Here is a 27,873-nt window from a genome sequence, read left to right as displayed (position 1 = left end):
CATTAGCTAGCGCTCGCTCAACGCTCTTCTCTGTAACAGGGGAACACACGGACTACAAGGAACCGAACCGCATCGCCTGCCCGCCCGCACCCCCGCTCGGACTGTAACCCTCTCACACAAGCTTACGCCGCATCCGCCGCCGCGCACTCCGGGTGGTTTTCGCTGGTTTAAAAAAAAAATATCTTTTCTTATTATTCCTCCTTTTTTTTTTAAATTAATATAAAAAAAAAATATCTCCTAGAAGGTGAAACCCGCCCGGGACGGACTGGGACCCGGCGGCGGCAGCGCGGCCCGTGCAGCAGCAAACGGTAGCGGCCGGGGGCGGTAGTTTGGTTGTCGTTAATTTCTGTGGTTGTTGGTTGCCGAGTTGTCTCACCATGAAGGAGAACGGTGCACACTTCTTCGAAGGGACCGAGAAGCTGTTGGAGGTGTGGTTCGCCCGGCAGCAGCCCGCGCAGCAGGAGCCGCACCAGAGCAAGGGGTCCGGCGATCTTCGCACCATACCCAGGTCCGTTAGCGGCCGGGGTGGGGTTGGGGGGGACGGGGACGGCGGGCGGCGATGGGGAGCGCTGCCCTTTGAGGGCCGGGGGAGCGGGAGAGGCTGGTGAACGGCCGGCGCACGCGGGGCTCGGGTGTGGTGGCGGCGGTGCGGAGCTGGGCGGGCAGGCGGCGGGCGAGAGTGTGTGAGGAGCGGGGCGGGGGTTGAGGGGGGTAATGGCCGTGCGCGGGCTGGCGGCAGCGCTGACGGGAGGCTGGTTCCGGGGTGGCTCAGGAGAGCCGTTGGTGGCGACGGCCGCGCGCGCGCGCGGCGGGCTCGGCCCCTGCGCGGCCGCCGAGCTGTCGGCCTCCTTCCCCCCCTCGGTGACAGCCCCGGCCTCTCCCGTCCGCCGGCGCAACGCCGCCGCAGCCGCGGGAGGGCAGGGGGTGACCTTCCGCTGCCCTCCAGAGACCCCCCCCCGCCCCCCTCCGCTTCAAGGCCGCGGCGCCGGCCCGCGGAGGCAGAGAGCCTCTCCTGGTCCCGGCCGGGGCGGCGGCGGCGGGGGGGTCGGGGGGAAGGAGGGAGGTGGCAGTGCCGGGGACGGCGCGGCGCGGAAGCCATTCCGCGCCGCCACCTCGTGCAGAGCCGTGCGGTCCCTGCTGGCAACATGTGGCGGCGGAGAGCCCGGGCGTGTGCCGCGCCGGCCAGGAGTGCCTGCGGGGGGAGGCGGATGGCGGAGTGTCGCAGTGCTGCTGGCGGCCGGGGGCACGGCAGCGGCGCCCACTCCTCTGCGCCAAACCCCCGCGCGCGCCTGCGGCTCTCCCGGCATCCGTCTGATAGCGGCTGGCCCCACTCACAGAGGGAGCCTGGGAAGTCTTTTTATGACGGGGCTTCTTGCTCCCGCCGGCTTCGGGATCGGAAGGCTCGGAAAATCCCTGCCCGTTGAGACCGTCTGTGCTGTGGAGAGTGGGAGGATAGGAATCTCGTTCCCAGTTCACGGAAGCTGGAAAAGGGAGATCCCTCTTGCTGTCGCGACGAGAACCGATGGTTCCCTCACATGGCCGGTTTCGCAGCGGCCTCTGGTCCTGCGTAGCTGGACGGGTTCGCACGGGGGCTTTCACGGAGGGAAGCCGGCGGTACGCGGGAGAACCCTTCCCGTGTCTCCCTGTGGTGTGGTAGGCACCGGAGCGAGGAAGGCAGCGGAGGGAGGGATGCCCCCCCTCGCCTTCTCCTCCAGAAGTGTGGCTGGAGCCGCGATTTACACGTGAGTCTCTTGGCTCCGCTCCCGGATCGCGCTGCCTCTTTCTTTCCCCCATTGACAAGTCGAGGCCAATGAGCGCCGGGCGGCGCGGAGGGGTGGGCCCGCGCCTGTCACCCAATGGGCATCTGAAGAATGCGCTGGCGCTTCTTTGGCGGCTGCCCGGGGAGGAGGAGGAGAGGCGCGGGGCCCACGCGGCTTCATCCGTACACGTGTTTCGGGCTCGGCCCTCTGCAAGGGGCAGCTCTTTCCTCCTGTGGCTGAGGTGTGCCTGCTCGGCCTTTGTTAGCACGGTAGCTGATGGCCACCTGCCGGCACGCAGGTCGTCTTTGCAACCTTGCTGGACAAGACAGGCATCAGATATCTTTACTGTAGATTGCCGGCACAGTATTTTATAAGGCGGGGTGGGAGAGTCTAGAAAGACTGGAACACCTAGACTTTTGACTTGGAGTAATAAGGGGTCCAACTGTAGATCTGCAGAAAATGTTTTGGCACAAGTGTCCTGGAAGTGTCAGAAAATGGGAGCTGCAAGCTTGAAGCGCTAAGCACAATCTTGCGTCCCCTAGCACGGACCCAGAACTATGTACAGGTTTATAGAAGGGACAAGATTGGTATGTAGACGGTAATTAGCTGAAAAAAAACAAGCTTGCCTTTAGTGTACAGAACAAATCTGAAGGTTATGCTTATGTCAATAATTTACTATCAGTATAGTAGACTGTTCAACTTTGCAGATTCAGATGGTAGCTGGAGGATCCGGTGTTTTCAGTGTATCCAGATCTGCTTGTGTATGTCACTTATCCAATGGTCTTTGGTCAGGGAATTTGAGAAAGTGAGCTTGGAGGAGAGCTTGTCATGATGTATTGAACGTTTGGAATATGGTAATGATGGTAGTGTCTCTGTTCAAAGGCATAGCATATGCTATTCATCTTTTCCTTCGTGATATTAGCAAATTTCCTGTGTATATACTTGCAGAGTTAGCTAACCAAAGATCCAAATTGCCAATGGGCAGATAGCTGCCTTTCCTGCAATAATGAATAGCCCATGTTGTGTGTGCGTGTGTGTGTATATATATATATACACACTCGCTCATGGGTAGCTTCATTTCTGCCATACCAGAAGCACTGCAGAGTACATGTTTATCTCTAACCTGTTTGTGTAATGAGGTAGTTTGCTCGTGTAACTTTTGGACTTGAGGAGATAATTAGACCTTTTTGAATACCGTGCTTAATATGGAAATCATCAGATGTGGTTATACAGTTCTTTGAGATTTAGTGATGTAGCAGATACCGCAAGGTAGCAACTTGTATAGTTAATGTCCAGGCAATCCTGGAAGACTGTTGCAAATCCTAGCTGAAATACGTGCAGATGATCTGAGTTATGTAAGCACTTCAGGATTCCTGTCGTGTTTGACTTTAACTGTGAAAGATTCCAAAAGTGTTCATTTGACTTTGTGTTAATATGCTGGTGTTGGGATATACAGATCTAGTTTAGGGATGACATTCTGCACATGCTTTCCTCATTGACACATTCATGCTGTCTGGTGTTCTGTTTGTTGGCTCGGGCTCATGTTTACAAAACTGCAAACTTGATTCTTAAAACTGCTCAATGGCATGGAATGTGATTGCAAGGCAGGTACTGTGACAGTTTGTATGGTTTAGATATGGCTGTAAAGTTTTAATAGAGTGGATGCAAACTGTTAACTGTTGAACATGTGGTCTTTAAAACAGTTTCAGAGCTGTGAGCAAGCTTTGAAGGCCTTTGTGTTAATTGGCTCTTAATACAAGATGTTAATTGAAGCTGTGTAGTTTTTTGGTAGGAAGCTGTGATGTGTCTGAAAATTGCTGTTAACCTGTGTCCAGAAGTAATTCTCAGTGATACTGTCTTGCTAGCATGAAATGAGGTTTTACAAACGTTCTCTTTTAGAAACTTGTCAGAATTAAATTATTTACTACAACTGATAGATGCAAATTCTGAATACAATATATCCCACTATGCTAATTCTATAAAGACAATTGAATAAGCTAGTTTGCTGAACAGAACTTGAAATCAAAGCTGAAACTGTAGAACAATAGCTAAATTAGAGTCAAGTTGCAAACCAGTTGAGCTTGCCTTTTGTATTGTAATACCTGCTTAGTAGTGAAATGTGAGCCATTCATCTACTGAATGACTAAGCTGATATTCAAAGCTAAAAATGTCCATGTTTCATGTGCTTGCTAGGGATTCCATATTCATAGATTCATAGATTTCTAGGTTGGAAAAGACCTTAGAGATCGAGTCCAACCATCCCTAATCCCCATTAAACCATATTCTCAAGTAGATCATCCACCCTATTCTTAAACACATCCAGGGATGGGGACTCAACCACCTCCCTGGGCAGCCTATTCCAGTGGCTGACAACCCTTTCAGAGAAGAAATACTTCCTAACATCCAACCTGAATCTCCCCTGACTAAGCTTATGCCCATTTCCTCTTGTTCTATCACCCATCACTAATGTAAAGAGCCCTTCCCCCACCTCCCCACCATCTTTTCTCAAGTATTTATAGGCCATAATCAGGTCTCCCCTCAGCCTCCTCTTCTCCAGGCTAAACAGCCCCAACTCCCTCAGCCGCTCCTCATAAGTTTTGTTTTCCAGCCCCTTGACCAGTTTAGTCGCCCTTCTCTGGACCTGCTCCAGGAGCTCAATATCTCTCTTAAAGCGAGGGGCCCAAAACTGGACACAATATTCCAGGTGCGGCCTCACCAGTGCCGAGTACAGGGGCAGGATCACTTCCCTGCTCCTGCTGGTTACACTATTCTTGATACATGCCAGTATCCCATTGGCCTTTTTGGCCACCTGGGCACACTGCTGGCTCATATCAAGCCGATAGTCAACCAACACCCCCAGGTCCTTCTCTGCCAGGCAGCTCTCCAGCCACTCTTCCCCAAGCCTATAGCGATGCTTGGGGTTTTTACACCCCAAGTGAAGGACTCTGCACTTGGCCTTATTAAAGCTCATGCCGTTGGCCTCAGCCCAATGATCCAGTCTGTTCAAATCCCTCTGAAGGGCCTCCCTACCCTCGAGCAGATCGACACAGCCTCCCAGCTTGGTGTCGTCTGCAAATTTACTGAGGGTACATTCAATCTCCTCATCCAGGTCATTGATAAAGATGTTAAACAGAACTGGACCCAGCACTGAGCCCTGGGGAACCCCACTGGTGACCGGCCTCCAGCCGGATTTAGCCCCATTTACCACCACTCTTTGGGCCCGGCCATCCAGCCAGTTTTTAACCCAAAGAAGGGTGTGCCTATCCAGGCCAGCAGTTACCAGTTTCTCCACCAGAACACTATGAGAAACTGTATCAAAGGCTTTACTGAGGTCAAGGAAAACTACATCCACAGCCCTTCCCTTGTCAACCAGGCGGGTCACCCTGTCATAGAAGGTGATCAGGTATGATTGGCAAGACCTGCCTTTCATAAACCCATGTTGACTGGGCCTGATCACCCGGTTAACCTGTACGTGCTCATTAATAGCACTCAAGATAACCCGTTCCATGACTTTGCCCGTCACCGAGGTCAAACTGACAGGCCTGTAGTTCCCTGGATCCTCCTTCCACCCTTTTTTGTAAATGGGGGTAACATCCGCCAGCCTCCAGTCCAGTGGAACTTCCCCAGTGAGCCAAGACTGCCCAAAGATAATGGACAGGGGTTTGGCAATGACATCCGCCAGCTCTCTCAGGACTCTCGGGTGGATACCATCAGGCCCCATAGACTTGTGGGCATCCAGCCGAAGGAGCAGATCCTTGACCCGTTCCTCTTGGATCACAGGAGCTTCAATTTGCTCTCCCTGCCTGCTCTCAGACACCGAAGGCCAGCTCACCTGGGAACTGCTGACCTTATTATTAAAGACTGAGGCAAAGAAGGCATTAAGGACCTCAGCCTTGTCCTCATCCCTAGTGACTAACGCACCCCCTGAGTCCAGTAGGGGCTGGAGGTGATCTTTAGCCCTCCTTTTGTTATTAATATATTTATAGAAAGACTTTTTGTTGTCCCTTATGGAGCAGGCTAGTCTAAGTTCCAATTGGGCTTTTGCCCCCCTGATTATCTCCCTACATGTCCTGACTTCCTCCCTGTATTGATTCCTGGATGCCTGCCCATTCTTCCAAGACTTATAGACATCCCTTTTTCTTTTGAGATGTTCCCAAATCTCCTTTGTCATCCAAGCTGGTTTTCTACCCCGGCGGCTCGACTTCCGGCACACAGGGACAGCTTGCTCCTGTGCCTCCAGAATTTCCTTTTTGTTTTGTATTTGTAATAGTTTTGAATTTCCTTTTTGAATATGTTAAAATCTGTTGGATATCACTAGCAAAAAAAGGAAAAAAGTTTGATAACTGATACAATTAAGAAATTTTTCACACTTTCTCCTATAGGCAAGCTTGCCTTCTAGAGAATAATTTGGATAGGTGTAAAGCATTTTGGAACAGATCTATATTTACTGTTTAAATAGATTCAGTAAAGGTTCCAAATAAAAACTTAAACATATTGAAGATGAGGTTTACTTTGCTGTTAATATTTAGGGTTTTTTTGTTCCTTGACTAATTAGTTCTGCGAAAAGGTCTTGGGATTGAAATAGTGGCAGGCATCTGAAGATGTCTACCCTACTCATATTTGAAAGGGGGACAAAGTTAATGTTCTTGTGATCTCAGAATAATTTGCTTTAATGCTTGTTCTCCCTATGCTTTGTAAAACATGTTTTTTTTTTTTAAATAGCCTTAAACTATGTATAAAAAAGGAGGGTATGCTGAAAACATGATGAACATGTGAGTCCTGGAATTCTGTGGTGACTGAGTAGTGCGTTCACTATCACCACTGTAAAGTTGTTTATTCCTTCAGATGGTGTACAACTAAGCATTTCTCATCTCAAGGCTTATCTTGATCCTGAATGTACAGAAATTTGCAACCATAGGTTAATGGTGCAGGTATTTAAGAATTCCTATCTCAAGCATTCAAGCCTGAAATTAAGGCTTTAGGTTACTCTGAAATTAAGCTTATGGGCCTTTAATATGGTTCTTATTTGTCTATATTACATGGACATACAAGAAACTGGAGAAAAGACAGTGCAGTGATGAGCAATGTGGAGTGGCCTGAGATTCTCATCCTGTGCTACGTGGAAACTGCTAAGCAGCAGCACAGCCAAGCATCTGATCCGAGTCCTGTAAATACTTGCTGCGTACTGCACCCTATTGCCTGAGTCAACTCTGCTGCAGTGCCTCTGCTCCTTCCTCCAGTCCTTAGGACCAAAGCAGTGTTACCTGCCTGCTTTCTCAGTGAAGGTACAAGGAGGCTGGGCAACAAACCCTATTTTACTTACTCCTGCAGTGCTTCCCGACGAAACAGCGTAGAGCTACTCTATGGAGACTGGGAAGAGGAGGAGTAGGCAGGATTGTGCCAGGATAAGGGCTCTGTCACTGTACTTGCTGAGTTTTTTTACATGGAAATTAAGGGTAATCTGGAGAACTTTATGTAAGAATGCAGTCTTCCCCTCCTCCAAATTGATATTCATAAAATGGATTTTAGCAAACAAATGCAAAATTATGTTTGCTTTTAACTATCTTAATTGTAATTAAAGAATGCTTTCATGCAAAGTAAACAAGCCCTTTTACAGTCACTACTACTGATTGTGATTCTGCTGTGGGAAGTTAAGACTGATGTTGAAGGCTTTTTGATGCTTTTGTACCTTACCACTGAAACTGCTGAAGAATTTGGTTAGTCACTTTATGTCAAAGATCTGATTCCTTAATGAGACTCCATAGGTCGTCCTGATAAAATATGTAACTACTGGTATATTTCTAAAAGAGCTTTCCTGATGGCTGTTTACTTAGCCAGGAGAACAGGAAGATCTGAGGCTTATGGCAATACTTGCTGCTTTACAACGTGTTCTTTCTAGAGAAAATTGCACTCCAACTTGCCCTGAATGTTGCCTGTAAGTGTTGAAGCCCTGATGTGCCTTTTGGGGCTCATGCTTCCTTAAACATCTTGGGTGTCAGGTATGTTTTGTCCTTTGATATAGAGACTTAGGAATACCCACTGTGTATCTTTGGATGTAAGGATGGAGTCACCATTCCATGTATAGTGCTGTGACTGCAGTAATGATAAGAGGCCTGTGACAAGAGTGATAGGCAGCCTTTAAAGCACCATCTGTGGCCATCTTTGTGCCCTTGCTGAAATACCTTGGTGTCATTTGGGAATGATTCTCTTTAGTAGTTGGCTCGGGATCTTCTAGGTAAGAAGTATTTTGTGAGGAGCACTGCTCGGAGTCACTTGTGATAGGGATGCAATTTTCCATTTAGGTGCCTGTCTTTAACTCAAGATTAAGTGTGTGTCCCTGAGGAGCTTAAGCTTAAGATAAGGGAGATGCAGACAGTCTTTCTCTGTATCTATATTCAGAGCATATAGAGGGTGTGTGGGTTCTGTGCACTTCACAGATACTGCTGAAGTAAAATTATCGAGTTGCCAATACCTTTTGTCTAAACTCAGGGTGTGAACATAGTTCAAGGTAATCTATCTTTAACAGCAGTTTATAAACTAAATTATAATTCTAATAGGAAATAATTTGCATGTAGCTGTCTGCATAAAAATACATCAGCTGCTAGGAGGTGCTTTAAAAACTCGTGGTTCTTTGTGTGGTTGGTCTGTACTGTATCTACCTGTTTCAGGATGCTTGAAACTAATGTTGCAACTCTGCTGACAGCAACATTCAGCAAGCTGCCATGGGCCTTGGCCACTACTGCTCTGCATAGGCAGTTCAGACAAGGCATTAAGTTTGACTCTTCTGGATCATGGTGTTGGTAGGAATTTGCCTGCTTAGCCGTAGCCTGCTAATGAGGTAACTGACAAATCTACTGCTTCCTAAAAATACTTAACAGTATGAGGGAATAAAAAGTTGCTCTGCAATTGAATGCTTGATTTGTAAACCAAGTATTACAGTAAAGTACAAGATTAAAGTGTGTATTACTTTGATTACTACAGACTTGTCAGCTGTTCTATTTTAATAAAAAGCTATGCAAGAGTATGTATACAGCTTAAGCTGTCTTTAGGAGTTTCATAGGATTTATTTCCTAAGAATTCCTGCCCTACTGCAAAACAGCTTTTCCTTCCAGTGCTATTTGGGCTGTGTTAGCACGATACTGTTACTGTAGTGATGGGATGGTATGCTTGTGGAGACTGTTAGTTGCTGATAGAAACAAATTCTTGATGTAGTTCTTTATCCCCTTAAATTACTGTTATCCCCTTCCCAGTTGGCCTGAAACAGCAGCATTGTGCTACTGCCTGATATTTGTGACTCCTGTATTGAGAACCTGGTTTGCCCCTGAAGGGAAAGGCTCAGAATAGGACAATAACTCAAAGTCAAAAAGTATGGTTTATCTGGCAAGGAAAACTTGATTCATTACTTACTCACTTTTTATTTCAGAAATATGAAATACGGAAGCAAACATAATGGTTTGGACTGACTGTTCATCTCATTGCGCACTTGAAGCATACTTCCTAAAAATTAAAATACTTCTCAGTTATGATAGGTTTTCCATACTGAGAGCTGGGTGGCAGTTCGAATGGAAGTTATTTGCACTCTGTTAACAAGTCTATGCTGATAAGGCACTAGACATTGCAACATAGGTATAGTAATAGATTGCTATCTTGATTTTTTTTTTTCTCTTTTGACCTGTTCTGCTAGTCAAATATAGAACAAGTAGCTTTCTACCATTGATGCATGGACAGTTATTCATGCTCGACTAGATGTATTCCAGCTTGATTTGTTATTTTCTGAGCATGTGCATCTACTTAAGCTGTGTGCTGCTTGTCTATTGGAGAAATTATTTTGACTTTCAGTAGGTGTCAGTTATTTGAAATTTCAGGAACAGGATCTTGCAGCTTTGGAATGAAGTGGGTAATAACAGAAGAGTTAGTGTCAAATGCATTTTCAGTTTGGAGTTCCAATGGATGCAGGTCTGCTACAGGACTTTCTTAGCAGCCAATGATTGTCATGCATCATACTGTAGTATGCTTGGCTTGAGAGTAGGGATGCAGTCTCCAGACAATGTGTTCAGGATTGTTCTGATGTCTGGCTGTGGGAAATAATTTTGGAAATAGTACAGTCCACATACTTCCCATTGAAAGGGGAATTTTGAAGAGCAGAAGTCCATGATTGCATTTTTTTGAGAATTAGTCTCTTTGGTTCCCTCTTTTCAGTTGGAGGCTTTGCTTCCCAGTTAAAAGTTGGTTTAATTATGAAATAGAAAGTAATATTCTCAAGTATTTCAGTTACTAACTTTTAGGATTTTTACCTGACAATAAAATTGGATTAGTTGCCATGTATATACGGACAAACATCGAAACACTATTTTTAAGGTGGATTTTTTTATTCCACGTTAAGTGAGAGTGGACATGGCTTGTCTTCAACTAGTAACACTTAAATAACTATATGGATTAAAGAAAAGGAAGAAATGCAAGAATTAGACTTTTAGTGAACTCATTGTACTTGGTACAAAGTAGTCCCAGATGTTCTTCCTTAACTCTGCTTTAAACAATGGAAAATGTCAAATACTAAGGTCATCTTGTTTAAATAGATTATATTGAAATCAAATTCAGCATGTTAGTGGTCTTTCTGTAGTTTTCTGTGCTTAACTTCCAAATGCATGAAGGTCCATGCCAGTGTCTCTGTGAAACTTCTCCCTAATGTGGACAAGTCTCATCCTGGGTACTGCAACCCTTTGATAGTCTTTGTCTGCTTCTGGATCAAGTGTGACATCTTGTCTTTCACAACTTGTAGACTTTCTTCCTTAATGCCACTCCAATTAGATCAAATTATGAACTTACCCTTTATTCCTGTAGAACACATGAACATTCAGCATATGCTTAGCTATGGTTTCTGTAGTGGAATAGTGAAGAGTTGAGTGAAGTTTTAATATGCAAAGGTCTTGTGCAACTGCAGATTTCAGCCATAGTACCTAAATACCGGCTATAGGACTAATGAGCATAACCAGGGACTCTGGTAGGCTTTGGACTTAATGTGCAGTATTGTATTGTTAGCACACTGAACCGATCCTTCATTGCTGGACTACTTGAACAGCAAAGTTGTTACATCTGCCTCTACTAATATGCGATTGAAACTTAAGTGAGCCATTTTCCTCAAGTGTCTGGTGCTGCAGTACGGTGATACTGATTTAAAGAAAACTCACTTGTCTACATAAAGCTAAGGTTTTGACTTGTCTGGCCAGGTAAGAAGCTTGTGAAGGCTGAGACGTATGCTCTTGCAAAGCCAGAAATAGTAACAAACCCATTAATGTTCAGACAGTACAAAATCAGACTTGTAGTAATGTACAAATGGGGTTACTGCAGCTCAGCATCAGAGTGTATGGCAACTCTGCCTCTGCTTTCATAAATGCTATGTAAGGCACTAGATTTTTCTTTAATGGCAGATAAATTATCATAATTAGTGGTGCTGGAATAATTTAAAGTTATTCTACTGTACCAAACCTACGTAACACATTCCTAGTTCAATTTACAGGAAGAGTGTAACAGGATGTTAGAGGGAAGATACTAAGACTGGTAAATTTTACGCAGATGTGCTGTAACTTTCAGAGAAAACTAAATCCTTCGGTCCTTCTTAGCAAAATAGTGTGATTGTCCAGGAGGATTTGAAAAATAGGTATAATTATTTCACTCTTTGCATTTACTATTTTTTTCAAAGATGAGCAGGCACTTTCATTTTCATGTATGCTTGAGTATCAGGAACAGAGCTAAACCCAGTCAATGACTTAAGTGTAGAGCTGAATAAATGTGTGGGACTCTATTTGAGCAATAAAAACAAGCTGGATTTTTGACATGTGGATTTCAGTGGTCTGTGCTGTCATGTCTGTAGTTGCAGAAGAGTGTTTCGTCAAGGTTCACTGATTCAGATGGTAGGGAAAACCTCGTTTTAAGTATCTGATTATATCACTGAGTTAATAAACTTGTTGAGATATGCCCTTAATTATGAGGGATTTTAAGATGCATAGGATTCTCCTAAACTCATTTTTAATGGCTTCAGTCTCATCTAAAAGGAGGCTGTAGAGTGAGTTTGTAAGTTAAGTGTGGTGTTCTGGTTGACCCCTGTGTAAATATACTGGTTTAGTGCAATATGCATTTTAAAAGGGAAAATCTTCAGGTGTCAGTAGTAAAGGTACAGAATTCAATTCCAGGAGGCATTTTCAAGTGAAAGAAATTAAGGCATTTATTTGCTGGGGTGTTTAGGGAAGCAAAGAACATCTAGATATTTTTTAGTTATATGTACAGCAGAATCTAAAACTCCAACTTTGCAAACTGACCAGTTTTCTAAGGGGAAAGATTGGTGGCTGCTGGAGGATCCTTGCTGATAGAATTAACATTGTGTGCTCTGTGCTGAAGTACAGCTACGGAGCTCTTGCAGTGTCAATAAAGGGAGAGAGGTCTGACTCCAGAGGAAGGATTAGGCTGACAGTTACATGGGCAGCTGAGCTAATCTAATAGCTTGCTTGGAGATGAAAAATTGCAATTCTTCTGCACTCCCAGCTGCGGAGGGTCCTGTAGTTGTTCTAGCTCTGCTGATGGGCAGATGAGTTTTATGCTGGGTTCTTAAATTTCTTGGTTCATGACAGGTCTGAACACAAGGGGCAGCACAAATCTGCAGGTGGAATATGCTGTGGGAAGGGAGGGATGGGAGAAATAGGGCAGCTGGCAGTCTTGTAATTTTGCAACTTCAGGAAGCTTCCTGTCTGCTTAATAGCAAATTCGACTATATTGGATTCTACTAATCTAGTGTAGACACAAGACTGATGTGACAACCATAGTACTTAATGTTTTTTTTTTAGTTTCTTAATAATTTTCCTTGTAGAATGAGTAATACATGGAGATTCAACTTAAAGCATACCTTAAGTTATAAAACGAATTTTATCTCAGTACATGCGGGATGCAGGGCTTGTGGTCCTGACTTGCCTAGTTAGAAGTTTGGAGTTGCTGTTCAACAACTGTCATCATGCAGCAGATTACACTAACAGATCCTGAGGAATACTAAGCTATTTGTTGGGAGCTAAGAATATTACTGGATATTACTGTGTTGTGATAGATAGTTGCTATATAAAAAGTCCTTACCTTTCATGCTCTCAGATCCAGCAACTCAAGACAAAAGCTATAGTCTTGTTTGGGCTATACTTTTTACCCAGGGTTCCAGAAGGCTTCAATTTGTTTAACCTGTTGTTTGTGCTCTTTTATATTTCTTCACAGGATTGAGTGGGACAAACTTCTGGAGAATGTGCATTGTTTGATCATAAGTGTGACAAAAACTGACAAGCAGGAAGCTTATGTACTCAGGTAAGCCACTAGCTTATTCTTTTAGCCTCCAAGAGGTAAAAATTTAAAGCTGTCCTACAGGATCCACTTGGCTGAGAATCCAGTCTTGGGTTAAGATCCTGCTGTTCATGACCACAACTTGCAGGGGTCTGTGAATCATAATACTGCCATGCTTCTGTTCAGTAGCAGAAATGTCTTCATAGTTATTAGTGTTTGTCGTCTTTTAACTAAAAACTACACTACAGGGCTGTAGTGTTTTTGCACCTGATCATCGAATTTTGTCTGGGGGATAAGTCTCCCCAGTTAAGAGGTTTAGGATTACTTCAGCAGAACAGTGCATCTAAGTGTCACTTTTAAATCAGCAAAAACAGTATCAGTAGATCAGCTTTAACTCCAGATAATGTAATCAAGTGGAACAACTCTTGCAGCTGAAATAAGGACATCTGTAAAAATGTAGCTCTCCTGAAACCTTGGAATTTGTGTTGTGCAGCAGTTAGTTCTAAGGATGCTACTTTTGCCATGTGTTTTTCATCTTGCAAAATACTTTCATGCTGCTTCTACATGAACTTTACAGACGCATTGACATTCTCTGGTTTACTTCAGATTACAAAAAATGAAGCTGTTACACTCTAAAAGACTGCCCTGAGGGGAAGGTTGGGCTACGAGCAAGCTAGTCAAACTGTGCTGAAGTCTTGTTTCCCCAAGCTTCATATAGTTAAAACAAAATTATGAGAAGAATGTAACTAGTTACAACTGTGTCCTGGATGAAGTGTAACCTTTACTTTGAATTTGTAAACGACATTCCAAACAGTTATTTCTTTAAACTAGGCTTATTCCCATTGTTCAGTTACTTGGTGAGAAGATACTTGTTACACATGTTTAAATGTTCTGGATCTAGTATCAATGCTGATCCCCAGTTCAGTGGGACTGTAGTTAAGTGCCCGATTTACATAAATTAACTATACATAAACTGTGTCTTATGCATAAGGCATATAGTATAGCTGTACCTATACTCTCATTGTGAGACTTCCTGTTCCTGTGGGCAGATGCTGATTCACCACTTTCCAGTAGTCAGCTTTCCTAGAAGATGCAGCCAGACAGTTTATGAAGTTCTGTTGAGGCTTTGCCTTTTTTGAGTTGACTTTCTCATAGGCTTTATTTCAGCTGAGAAAGTCAGATTTCGAGTTTGACTCTGTTCTGTCTGGGTAAATGGCATATCTGTGTTGTGTACCAACTTCACAGCATGTTTCTATTTCTCTAATATATTGAGGCTATGTAATGCAGGCAGTACCTCTTTTCCTGTAGTTTGGTAGCTGTGTAGTATCACACTTGCAGCAGGTATTTGTTTTGGGAAATCATAACAGATCTCAAATGTTAGCTAAAATCTATTGGTTTGATCCATTTGCCAAGCATGTTTATGTACCGTATGCTGAATGTTCACTTACAGTAATGCATTTAGTTGGGATAAGAATGAAGACCTAACCATTCTCTCCTGGCTAATTTTATATAGAGCATTTAATATATTTTTAACACTTTTTTTTACAGTGAGAGTAGCATGTTTGTCTCCAAGAGACGTTTCATTTTGAAGACGTGTGGTACCACCCTCTTACTGCAAGCACTGGTTCCCCTGTTGGAGCTTGCTAGAGAGTACAGTGGGTTTGACTCAATTCAGGTAAGGTGCCAAAAATGCTGCATCTTCCTTAGAACCTACGAAAAGCTTTTCACTGATAGTTCAGATTCACTGATAGTTCAGATTCACTGATAGTTCAGATTCACTGATAGTTCAGATTCACTGATAGTTCAGATTCACTGATAGTTCAGATTCACTGATAGTTCAGATTCACTGATAGTTCAGATTCACTGATAGTTCAGATTCACTGATAGTTCAGATTCACTGATAGTTCAGATTCACTGATAGTTCAGATTCACTGATAGTTCAGATTCACTGATAGTTCAGATTCACTGATAGTTCAGATTCACTGATACTTCCTTTGCCATTTATGGATGCGTCTCATCATGAAAAGATTGTAATATAAGATTGCTTGCTCTGCTGTAGGATTTAGCCTTCTATTTGTCTCTTAAAGGATGCTAACTTACAAATGCTATTTTAGAATCATAGAATGGTTAGAGTTGGAAGGGACCTCAAAGATCATCTAGTTCCAACCCCCCTGCCATGGGCAGGGAAACCCTCCACTACACCAGGTTGCCCAAAGCCTCATCCAACCTGGCCTTGAACACTTCCAGGGATGGAAATTTTGCTGAGTTAAGGTTACTTAAAGGTGAATGACTTCCATGCCCATGTTGTCAGTGTCACAGATGTTTTCTTGAGGGAAAACAAGTTTGGAAGTAAGCTGTCTCCTGTAGCATACAAATTAGGCTATGAAAAACTCTGAAATGAAAATACAGATAGCAGTGTTTTGACAATGCAAACTTGGGTCCTGTGAAAGCTTATACTAAATGCTTGCGGTTTTCTAGATTTTCAGATTCAAGGTGGACAGATATATTCAATATCTAAGATGCACCTTTATTTTTTCAGAGCTTCTTTTATTCACGTAAGAATTTCATGAAGCCTTCCCACCAGGAGTACCCACATAGGAATTTCCAGGAAGAAGTAGAGTTTCTTAACGAAATTTTCCCAAGTAAGTTCTTGAAACTTCAGCAAAGTTGTGCAGCTTGTGTAAAGTGTTGATGTGAAGTGAGAAGTCACACAGTACAATATGTACAGGCTGCCAGACCATTTGTTCAGCAGCATTTGCCGTTCTGCAGCCAGCACAAGTTTTGGCTGCACAAAAATCAAAAGCTACAAATCAAAAGCTTATTTTCTGAATTTCTGACACTAACTTGCAAAGATCAAAATTTAAATCATGCTAAGCTTGACACTTAGCACCTTGTCTTAACTAAGGTAGTTTTCAGACTTCCAAATGGAGTGTAGTAATTCAGTCTGCAGAATCCAGCTCTCACTAACTGTAAAAGCCTCATTAAAAAGGTGGAATAGTACTTTAAGATAATGAATACGCTGAAGACAAATGTAAGCTTTTCTTAGAAAAGTAACTGGACTAAAGATTGAATTCAAACACTTAATAAAATCTAAACTAGACAAGAATAACCCTGAATTTTAATTACTGGAAGAAAGATTTTTTTTTTGAAGGAACATGGAAGCTGTAGTACTTAACCTGAGTTATTTGAAAATAAATGCCAACCATAAAATCATTAAATAGATACTTAGGAGTACTAGGGTTTCTGTTGGTGCACAGCTAAAGCTGTAACCTGAATTGCCTGCTAGTAGGCTCTGAACTGGGCTGTCCAGACCACCTCCTGAGGGAGCCTGTTCTGATTACTGGCTTTATGTCCCTGAAGTGAAATGCCTTCTTATTTGATACAGATGGTGACTGTATCAGTGAACCCTCTTGGTGTTCTGTGAAAGACTTGTACTGTCTTTAAATATGAAATGAAGCTAATGTTTTACATATAGGATCAGCTGTGCTGCGTTAACTGGAAACTCTTTGTCTTGTCAGATGGAGCAGCTTATTGCATGGGGCGTATGAATTCTGATTGCTGGTATGTATGTTGAAATCTTTGGGACTTACAGTAGAATTTGGTGCTGCTAATATTTATTACATAAGTGATTTGCATTTTATATAGGTACCTGTACACCCTGGATTTCCCAGAGAGTCGGATATCCAATCAGCCTGATCAGACACTGGAAATTCTGATGAGTGAGCTTGACCCAGTAGTTATGGACCAGTTCTACATGAAAGATGGTGTTACTGCAAATGATGTCACTCGTGTATGTTTGCTTGAAAACTAAGCGTTTTTTGGAATGGTAGAAATTGGGCAACAAAGTGCTTCACTTGCCAAAAAATAAACCTTGTATTAAATGGTAGGAAGGATCTCGTAGAAAATGTCAGGTTAATGTTTTTGGGGTAAAATGGATTTAACTCCAATGTTTTGGGGATACAACTTCATGTTTTCAATGCCTCTGCTTTAATCTATTGAAAGGAGCAATTTGCAGTGCTTTAGGTGATTGGAAGCTTATCCTCTGAAAAAGGTAGAGGTAGGAATAAAACCACAATTGAGTAACTTCCTCTGAAGGATGTAGATTATGAGGAGTAAGACTTAGATTGAAGATAAAGAATGCCAAGGGAATCTAGGTGTCCAAATTAAGGTTAAATCAGGGAGCTATATGGATAGTTTGGGGTGGTGGTGTGGATTTAAGGTCTAAGCATAACTTGATAGTTTTGCCTCCTTTTCTCCTTTTTCCAAATGGGAAAGCCCTGTGACATGAACAAGTTTGAGTACACTAACTTCATCTGGTTTTCCATCTTAGACTTGGATATTCATACTGCATTTGCCGTTGGGATTGGGCTGTAGCTGCAGTACTGTGTGGGAAATCAAAGTGCTTGGGATGGCACTTCATTCTAGAGTATAAAGTATGTTCTCACTCCAGAGTAAATGTAAACAGCCTTACTTTGTGGATGCTGGTTGAACAGGAGCTCTGTTTTCCATTTTAGTTGCAGAAGCAATTATATATTTGATTTCTAAGCTGTTCCCTCATCTTGGAGGTATGCAGCTTGGCTCTGTAAGAGGCAACTTGGGACTCAGTCACTTACTTGGTAAGTGACAGGATGCAAAGCAAATTCATCTACAGTGATCAATCTACAAATCATCTACAGATTATCAAACTGACTTGCTATTGGGAGAGTTCGGGTGGTCTGTCCCCTAAATTGGTGTTTGTTCTGCCTTTGAGTTAAATCTAAACAAGTATAGGGATGCATAATAAACTATGTGATTTTAACCTCTTTTTCAGATGAGTGGAATTCGTGACCTGATACCAGGTTCTGTTATTGATGCTACAATGTTCAATCCTTGTGGGTATTCAATGAATGGGATGAAATCGGATGTAAGTGTTGCACTTGTTGATAATAAATGTAAAAATAAACAGTAATTATTTGGTGGTTATAATACATCGTTTTTTTTCAGGGAACTTACTGGACTATTCACATCACTCCAGAACCAGAGTTTTCTTATGTTAGTTTTGAAACGAACATAAGTCAGACCTCTTATGATGACCTGATTAGAAAAGTTGTAGAGGTTTTCAAGCCAGGAAAATTTGTGACAACCCTCTTTGTTAATCAGGTGAGTTTTCTTGTGTTAGCTTGTCAGCTCCTGAAATGTGTGTAGACACAAAGCAAGGCTAGAGAGTTTTTTACTGGAGTGTTACTAGTTTCCAGTTTGCCTCTATTGATGGTAGTTTCTTTGGAAAGTAAAAATACTTTTCAGTATTGCTTTGGCATGCACTAAATCTGATCTCCAGAAAACTTAAGAAGTACTAAGATAAGGCAGCCCAGTCTCAGTGTTCTAATGACTTCAGTGCAGTTCTGTAGAGGCATAATTTCTTGCTTTGACATTTTTCTGGATTTGGCTGCAGCTGTCAGTTGTAGAAGTGCTGCTGTTAATGGTGATGCTGCCGGCTCAGGGTTCCTGAAAAGCAGTACAACACATAGCAGAATTGCTGCTTGGGATTGAAACTTCCTGCAGCAGGGTGAGGAACGGGTTTGAAGCGTGTTGGTAACATCACAAGAACCACACATAAAACACATGTTGTCCTAGTTTATCTTTAAATGCTAAGTTTAAAAATAACTTTTGCTTTTTTGTTTTCTAGAGTTCTAAATGTCGTACGGTGTTTTCTTCTGCCCAGAAGATTGAAGGGTTTAAACGTCTTGATCACCAGATTGCCCAATTCAGTGATTATAATTTTGTTTTTACCAGTTTTACAAAGAATCGCCAGCAACAGCACAGTTGATTAAGAATGAAGAAAAAGCGCAAAAAGAAATCCCATATAGAAGGTGGTGGTTGCTTTCTAGTTAATGATTCAGGGGGCCATGCTTTCCACTCCCACCACCTCGTAGTTGTGGAAAGCCCTAGGTGTAATCATAGTATAACCATTTTGAATTGTATGCATTATTATATCAAGGAGTTAGATATCTTGCATGAATGCTCTCTTCTGTGTTTAGGTACTCTATGCCACTCTTGCTGTGAAATTGAAGTGCATGTAGAAAAATCTTACTGTATGAAACTTTACAACACTTGTAAAAATGATTCAGGTAGAATTACACACAGTATAGTTTTTCTCCAGGTATCACCAAAAATTCCCCACAGACAAGGCTTTCGTCCTCATTAGACTTTAGCCTCAACCTACTCACTGGGGACAGTTCTTTGTTAAATTGTCACTCTTTTTTTATCTATGTTGTGATTTCAGTCTAAAACAGTTTTTGACAAACTTTTATGATTTCTAATGAAACTGATTCCTAATTAACACTTTCATGTTTGGAGAAAGTTCTTAAAACAGTTACAAATTGTTTTGCTACTACAGGTGGTGGTTGATTTATTTTTAAATTAAACAGACTTTTCATGCTCTACTCAAGCTTATAGGAATTTGCTCAGCTATACCGTAGCGCTGGGCTAGTGCATTGGTCTTTCACCTTTAGAAACTTGGATATAGGTACTAATGCAGGTTAAATTTCATCTTACCTTGATGCTCATTTACCTGTCCACATCCCCAAGCTGTCACACTGCTACACAATGGCAGAATTTGAAGGTCCAAGACTTGACAGGGGAAGAGCTGAGTCAGGATGCAGGTGCTTTGGCATAGTTGTGCGACAGCTTTGCAAAGTGCAAGTTCATATTGGCACCAGATGTTTTCTTTCCTAATCACCAATTATGTCAAACTAAGCTGGTGCTCTTGAGTGCTGCCAGGTAGATCCAGTGAAGGAGTGGAATTTGCCAGGCTAGGTGTGTTGATTGGTTTGGATTGTTCTTTGTAAAACCTGTGACCTACCACTTCTAACTGTAAAGAGTGCTTCTAAACTGGTCCAGTGTCACTTGATTTTGTTGTTCCAAGCAAAGCTAATGCCTCTATCTCGTGACAGTCCTGTGACATTGTTGTGCATGTGACTTACATTGTATTTGAGTGTTGTGACTTCATCTGTTTTTTCCTCCTAATGACTAAGGTGGTTCCTCTTACTGTGACTTGAGGGCATTAAGTAAAGGCATAGAACAAGAACTGTCTGGGACACCTGGACAGAAATGAAGTAGAATGCTATTCATGGAGCATGAATAAGTGTGTAATTCAAAGTCACTTTAATGGGTATTGACTAAAATGCAGGCTTTAAAGAGCTGGCACACTTTCAGCTATGTTTGCTAATACTGGGATTTTAACAGCTGTGAGACCAGCATGTTAACTACGAAATTGAGATTTCCCCCCCCCCCGCCCTGCCTCTTGTCCTTGCAATGTTTTGACTCTTTCTGGTTTGACGCAGTGGTTTTTTGTTCCTTCTGTATTTATAAATGAAGCACTTTTTCAGTGCTTCTAAACTAAAGTCTGCTTGGTTAGAAATCAAGTGGTTGGAACATTTTGAATTTTTTATTTTAAGCATATTGTTGATGTTCTTTACCAACATTACCAATTACATGCTGTAAATGGCACTAATGCTTTTTGGTGTTACTATTGAGGACCAATACTGCAGTATTTTTTTGTTCTTGAACATTGTCCCAACTGACCTGACATTTGTTGGCTTGAGGTCCTTTAAGTAGACTGAAGATCCCTTTTCGAGTAATACTGAAATACACATTTTACAAATAGAAGTATAAGCCTCGGCTATAAAACTGAAAGCTGTTGGATGGATTACTGAACTATCTGGGGTGATCAGGATGGGGGAGTATGGTGTTTATAATTTCTGTGGTGTTAGACTTTGATCATTTAAAAATATCTGTACCACAACTTAATGCTTCAATAAAAGTTCGCTTAAATTGTTTGTAGTGATGGTCCAGCAATTCTACCCCTTAGGTTCTTCATGCTTTTTGGTACTAAATGGTTTAATTCTGAAAAGATTTGTTTCTTCTCTTAAAATACTTGAGATGCAGCCCCTACAAGGACAAAGTAAACTTCAACTGTTAACATGTTGGTAGTTTACAATGAGACAGTGTCAGAGGAAGCCAGATGAAGATGTTATACTGTTCTTGAGGCTAAAAATGTTTGTCTAAGTGACCACACAAAGATTTGAGATTTGCTATCTTCATCTAATGTATTTTTAACTCAGTATTAAATATTTAAAATATTCCTCTGAATTAAGACAACTCCTGTTTCTGCTGGTCTTAAGTAACAATCTCTGGCACACATTTATGGTACTTAATCTCAGACTGACCTTGAGAGTTCAAGGCCAAGTTTGTGTCTCAACAAAGTAGGCATGTACCTAATCTGGATAGTAAACTAGACCAGAAGCTAGTGGCTAGGAATGTCAGTGCTAAGCAGATGCAACCAACATAACTGAAACTTCCTTGATTCTGTGTGAACAGTCCTACAGGAATAGCAGCTGCAATTTAACCATACCTGCAGAGCTCTAATGATGCTGTTGTCCCTCAAAGTCACCTAAGTAGGGGAAACCTGTGTTAGTGTTGAAGGCCTAATACCTGTGAATTGTTCATGTCTGAATACAGGTTCATGAGTCACCCAGAATCTATTCTGTGATGCTAGACTTCCCGAACTGTGCTTTGGGTATTAAATAGTAACTTCTAGTTATTTCAGCTGCTTCACACTGTTGAAAATGCCTAACGAATTCTTCTATGAAAAGAAATTCTGGCTTACAGCATCAAGAGATTGTAGCAGAAGAACTGTTTTTCTAGACTGACCTCCACAAAACTGAAGATTCATCTTAATATTTTTCTATTTCAACTCACTTTGCTTGAAGTTTGAAGGTTTCCTGTGAAATTACTTGTCATCTTCACTTTTTTCACCTCAGGAGTGTTCTTCAATACTACTTGTACACTAGACCACCTTTCCTTTAAGTGGTGCTGATAGACACCATGTTCTCATGGTGTTACATAGTTCTATTACAGCAACACAAGTGCAAAGCTTGCTGTAGTCATGAGCTGTTAGGTGTTTGTATTTCTCAAACCAGCAGAGGAAATGGAGCTGCTTCCAAGTCCACCTGTCCACTTAATTTCTATGAATAAATCAATGGAATAAGCACTGTAAAGGGGTGGGAAGGGATTTCTGTAGATCTACTGTCAGAATGAATCCCATCCAGTCTTGTGGGTTTGTGATGTCTGGCTTTAATAGTCTCTAACTTGATATGACCTGTAGTATAGGGAGCACGTCTTATTCCACAGACTTTCATACTATAAACAAAGACCTGTGTGCCTTGAGAAGACAGTCTCGGTGAAGGCAGGTTCAGGAAGAGGCAGTGAATATACTGGTATTTTTCTGGTGGCAGTCACCTACTTGATTCAGTGGTTTTAAAACTGAACTTGACTTTTATTTTTATCTTTGTATGCCTAGGAAATGCTTTATTTTCCCTTGGTAGCCTGTCCTTACATTTCTTGTGGACTTTCTGTGTTTGGGTTCAGTCTGGAGTTAGGAGTGCTGGGGTCACAGTGTCCCAAGAAAAAGAAAATACGAGCTTCAAAGCTAATAGAAGCATTTGAAAGTCCAAGGAATAAAGATATGCTGGTGGTTGCAAAGCTGGAGGGTCTCATTTTAGAATGTGTGGGAGCAGAGGGGGAAGGGAGGCTGCAGGTGGTGTGATTACTCCAGGCAAGAGGACAAGGCAGTTCTGTGTGTCTGAGCACCCCAATGCAATTTCAACACTGGGTGGAAACAGCTGCTGGCACCAATGCTGGTATCAAACCATTTGAATAGGCATTCAAAGCCACTGGGTTTCGCTCCTAGGTGTCTACTGTAGTATGTTGGTGCCAGAGAGGTGAATCTGCTCTGGTACTCAGATCTGAGTGTAGGATAACTCTAGGAACCAGGCACTGGCCGTCAGTCTGGCCGCTGCTTTGGTGGTGCAGGGATTATGTGTTGGCAGAAGTGTTGAATGAGTTGTCTCTTTTCAGCCTTCCCAATGGGTGATGTAAACTCAGGTTCCCTAGCATGACTTTGAATTACATGTTTACCTTCAGGTTAAGTTACATTTGCACTCTTTCATCCGGCTTCATTTCATACTGTGGAATTACTGCTGGTGCTGGCCATGGGGTATCCTGCATCTTACGGTTCAGGCAGGCCTCTGCTGTTTGGGGGAGGTGGGATTAGGGTAAAAATTGCTTATCATTTTTGCGGTTAGTATACTTCACGTCCACAAGGAAGCACTGCTGGAAACAAAGTTTAGCTGAATTTAAAGTTAGCTGTTCAATTTTCTTCTGTTTCTTGTTACATACTGTACTTAAGAGCTGCTGTTCTAATTAATTAAAAAAAAAAAAATGAAGCAGGCCCTAGAGAGTCTTGCTTCTGCAGCTGCCTGAGAGCTGTATCTTGATACGAATTTTGCATTCTCTGTAACACGCTGAGTTCTGCCTCTGGCAACTGCTATTAATTTTAATTATATGTAGACAAGTACAACATATAAAGTCACAATTAGGAGCAAATTCAGACACATGAATACAATAATCTCAGCGTTTTTCATTCCTGGATTAACCAGAACATGAAACCACATTTTTGCTATTACTTAGTTCCTAATGTGCATGCTTTACCTAATCACTAACTTTAAATTATGTGATTTACAGTATTCCTGTTATTTTCCTCTCATACTTTTTCTAGATTATATTGATCCTCTCAGTCCATCACTCTAAATTTATCTTAAAATACTAAGATTTCAAAATAGCATACAAGGCATCTGCCCATCTGAAGATATGCACTAACAGTATTGATTTTTAAGTCTGGAATGAGTAAGTGTGCCAGTGCAAGGTTCCTGATGCTCAGTACAAACCCAGAAAAAAATCCAGTTAGGATTCTGAGAGGAGAAGTCAAACTGGATCCTTCATGATCTTTCTAGATGTGCTAAGCAGGGAGCAATGCGCTCCATGACTGATACCCATTCATTTAGCAACTTGTAGACTTCCACAATCTTAAATGCAACCTAAGATACAAAAAGGCCAACTTTTTCTTCCTCTTCTTCCCTGCTATCTGCTGAATTGTATTTTGCTTGCTCTTGAAGACTTACACAACTTCTTGAAGAGCTGCAGAAGCTTAACTGCAATAAACAGGAATCCAGGTACAACTATCTGATTATCTGCAATATGTAACCTAATATTGGCTAATTTGCAATGATGTTTAACTTTTCATTTCTTTAGCAATGTTTGAAGGTTTGTATATTTTGAAAACAAAATTGATTTAACATATGCAAAGTATCTGACCTCAGAAAGCCTATATTAGAAATTTGATTTTCAAAATATTCCTGCACTACCCATTTTGTTTGATTAAATGTTAGGTGCAATTTAAGTGACTCAAATATCACCTGTTAAACATATTTTACATAAATACGCAGTTGCTGGCACATCAGTTACTATAAACTTGTAAGCAGCAGCAGAGGTTAGTTAAGATAATCTTTTTTCTAGGGTAGTGAGAAGATTACTCTGATGCAAAACGGTAAGGTGTATGCATGACATGCACCTCCCGCACAGACGTACGCACACATCTACGCTTTCTGATTCTCTGCATCCATCCGAGCAGAAACAGGCTCATCAAACAGGCTGCTCCACATGAGCTCCATAATGCTGGACCTTCTTTTGAAGGTCTCACTGGCCAAAAAGGTGAGTTACAAAAGCAGCTATCTCCTGTTTATAGCTTCTTAAGTGGATCGCTCCAAAGTAAAGCTTTCTCTATGGATACAGCACTCAAACTCAGTGATCAGTTTATAATACTTGATTTAGATGTTGCCAGTTAAATACTGCAAGTTAACCTGGGCTGCTGGTAGCCTGCTTATAAAACATGCCTGCTTACAAAAACAAGACACAGCAGACTTCAAGAGATGCTGAAATAAATTCAGATTCCAGAAGTTGTGTGGAAAAACTATCCAAACACTAGGAAGACACTGCTGCTGTCAATTCACTATTCAGTTTCCTGCACTCTTGAGAACAAACATGTGGAGGTAGAAAACAATGTGACGCTTAATCCTACCAAACCACTTTATACGAGATATTTAAATATTCATTCCATGATCAGAACTGGCAGATGCCTATGTTTAAGCTTCATGAAGCAAATCCTGTTCTCTCTTTTAAATAAATACACTACTGGTTATTAAAAAATAATTAAAAAATTAAAGATGTATTTTGTAAAACCTTTTATAAACAGCTGAATTTAGAGTTGTGAGTACTGCAGAGTACTCTATGAAATCATACACTCATTTAAGTCACGGTTTATACTGCTGTTAATTAAAGTGGAAGGGATGGGGCACTGAGTGGTGAACTGTAACAAATATTTACTTTTGTAAATTCAGTCCAAGGGAACTCAACATAATGACTTAGATGGGAGCATGTTCCATAGCGGAATTGTAACTACGTGCTGCAGCACTCAAGAAGATCTTTCAAATTTCACATTGGTGTCAAAAGTACTGGTGCATTTTGAGTAAGATGATCCCTAGCAACTGTACTTCAGAAATGTAAGAGGACTTGCTGGAGCGCATCCAGAGGAGGGCCACAAAGATGATCCGAGGGCTGGAGCACCTGTGCTATGAAGACAGGCTGAGAGAGTCGGGGCTGTTCAGCCTGGAGAAGAGAAAGCTCCGGGGTGATCTTATAGCAGCTTTCCAGTACTTAAAGGGGGCCTACAGGAAAGCTGGAGAGGGACTTTTTACAAGGGTGTGTAGTGATAGGACAAGGGGCAATGGATTTAAACTGAAAGAGGGCAGATTTAGATTGGATATAAGGAAGAAATTTTTCACTCAGAGGGTGGTGAGGCACTGGAACAGGTTGCCCAGAGAAGTTATAGATGCCCCATCCCTGGAAGTGTTCAAGGCCAGGTTGGATGGGGCTTTGGGCAAGCTGGTGTAGTGGAGGGTTTCCCTGCCCATGGCAGGGGGGTTGAAATTAGATGATCTTTGAGGTCCCTTCCAACCCAAACCATTCTATGACTTTAAAATAAACTTCCCCCAAAATAAGCATAGCTTTTTGACTTTTGAGAGTGAATAAACTGATAGCATTACTGTTAAATCTATTTGGCCACTTCAGTGTCTACTGCATCATAGAATAGAATATCTCAAGTTGGAAGAAACCCATAAGCATTGTCAAATCCGACTCCCAACTATTGAGACACTAACACAAATAAGTTACAATTATGCAGGCTGAATAGCTGTTAGGCAATTGTATGTTATATCTACCCTTTTCTGAGAACACTTTTTGTATTTGTGGACCCACTCCAACAGCGTCATGTCCTTCTTATGCTGGGGACCCCAGAGCTGAACGCAGTACTGCAGGTGGGGTCTCACAAGAGCAGAGTAGAAGGGGAGAATCCCTTCCCTTGACCTGCTGGCCACACTTCTGATGCAGCCCAGGATACGGTTGGCTTTCACTAGTCTCATCTTTAACAGCATGTGATCTTAAGGGTTAGAAAATGTTTAGCCAAATACAAGGTCAGATTTCCAGTTACAAAGTTAGAATCCAGTCTATAAAGGCAGATAAAACTAGGCTATACTTAACTACAAGATTCTTTCTTAGCAGCTCTGGTATCCTGCAGCCAGAACGTAACAGTCTAGACACAGTAACATACATTTTCCACGATATTTCAGGATGACAGTTAAAACTAACAGGAGGTCCTAAGCCCTTGAGGGTTATTTCCTAATGGTAACCCCCTCCAAACTCACTGTCTTCTTTGTTATGGATGTCTCTCTCCTGTTTTTTTTTAATGGTGCTGTCCTAAAGCAAAGATAGTGCTGCTGCATTATCTGAGAGGAGAGGGAAGAATGTGTTTTTATGCAGTTCTTAAAACATTCCCAATACTGTTACAATATCCTTCAATGCATGTATTGTAAGGAGTACTTGTTGTATGTTCATTTGATTAGACTTAGAGATTTGTGTTCTTTATATGCTGTGTATTGCCACAGTATTAGCTAGGTTATAGATAGGACACTCTGTCCAAACCACCTCTCTGATAGCCCAAATTCGCCAGTTTTAAGGATTCTTACAGATAGATATTTTAAAGGCATGTTCAGATAGTGTAGAAGTTGTTTTTTTTTCTTATTTGAAGATCTAACTATATTATAGTTTCTAATTCTCAAATCTTATTTAGAGCAAAAACCTCATATAAAACAAAACGCACTGATAGAGCTGCTGATTTAACTAAAGACCTAATTTATTTATAGAATCATAGAATACCTCTAAACTGTTGTGAAATATAATATTATGAGGGGGGGGGGGAAACTCCAGAATAATAAGAACAAGAAAATGACTCAATCCCATTACAGAAAGTATATTTTACCTAATGCACCGTAGTGAAAGCTGGCACATATAAGAACAAGACGAAGGTACGAAGGCTTCAGGGTGTAATTGCTGAAGCTACAGCACCTACAACTGAAGGATACTGAACATGAAGCTGGCAGGAAAGCAAACAAACAGCCATCGTTGAAATTGTCTGTACTCTTCTATGATTAATATTGGGTTTAATGTTAGTATTTAATTTGTTCTGCTGTGCTTTCACTGTTTTTAGGCAGCTAATAAACCGTAAACTCATAGATTTAAACATTCTAGTTTTAAGTTTTGTAAAAAGTTTATTTGCAGCTGTTCTCTGCTGTTAAGTGCCATGACATGAACAGCTGAACGATTTATATTTGTGCCTTTCAACTCTTCCATTTAATGTGCTGCTACATAACAGGAAGATATGTTTTCTGATTACCTGCTCTCTTAACATCGTAATCTCTTAAATACTTCATTCCTGAAATATTTAAACTATGCAGACCACCCAGAAGGGCTCAGCAGACAAGAAGTTATAAACCAGTGATTTTCCCTTCAACTCCTCCTGTTACTATGT

At 41.7% G+C, this 27,873-nt stretch overlaps 1 protein-coding gene across 6 annotated transcripts; it reads left to right on the top strand.

Annotated features, from left to right (window-relative positions):
- Positions 1–27,873, top strand: AMD1 (adenosylmethionine decarboxylase 1). 6 transcript variants are annotated; one of them, XR_015222032.1, is made up of 12 exons: positions 1–508; positions 13,011–13,097; positions 14,622–14,748; positions 15,613–15,715; positions 16,592–16,634; positions 16,719–16,863; positions 17,884–17,976; positions 18,057–18,212; positions 18,739–18,922; positions 24,068–24,124; positions 24,468–24,662; positions 27,800–27,873. XR_015222032.1 is itself a non-coding variant. In XM_086608113.1 (10 exons), the coding sequence occupies exons 1-9, from the start codon at positions 378–380 to the stop codon at positions 18,877–18,879; spliced, it is 1,026 nt and encodes a 341-aa protein (XP_086464239.1). In that variant the 5' UTR covers positions 1–377; the 3' UTR covers positions 18,880–18,922; positions 24,068–24,133. The 6 variants fall into 6 exon arrangements, 4 of the variants coding, with proteins under 4 accessions (XP_086464239.1, XP_086464238.1, XP_086464240.1 ...); XR_015222033.1 differs by lacking the exon at positions 24,068–24,124; XM_086608113.1 differs by lacking the exons at positions 24,468–24,662; positions 27,800–27,873 and having other exon boundaries at positions 24,068–24,133.

This window comes from Tauraco erythrolophus, chromosome 2, assembly GCF_009769465.1.
Source record: "Tauraco erythrolophus isolate bTauEry1 chromosome 2, bTauEry1.pri, whole genome shotgun sequence".
In the NCBI taxonomy this organism is placed as follows: domain Eukaryota; kingdom Metazoa; phylum Chordata; class Aves; order Musophagiformes; family Musophagidae; genus Tauraco; species Tauraco erythrolophus.
Note: the sequence above shows the minus strand (reverse complement) of the source record. Positions and strands in the feature narration are given on the sequence as shown.

Coding starts and splice junctions, on each gene's coding strand:
- AMD1 (XM_086608113.1), top strand. CDS start 378: ATGAAGGAGAACGGTGCACACTTCTTCGAAGGGACCGAGAAGCTGTTG. Junction 14,749..15,612: donor GTGGGTTTGACTCAATTCAG/GTAAGGTGCCAA, acceptor TTATTTTTTCAG/AGCTTCTTTTATTCACGTAA. Junction 16,864..17,883: donor CTGCAAATGATGTCACTCGT/GTATGTTTGCTT, acceptor CCTCTTTTTCAG/ATGAGTGGAATTCGTGACCT.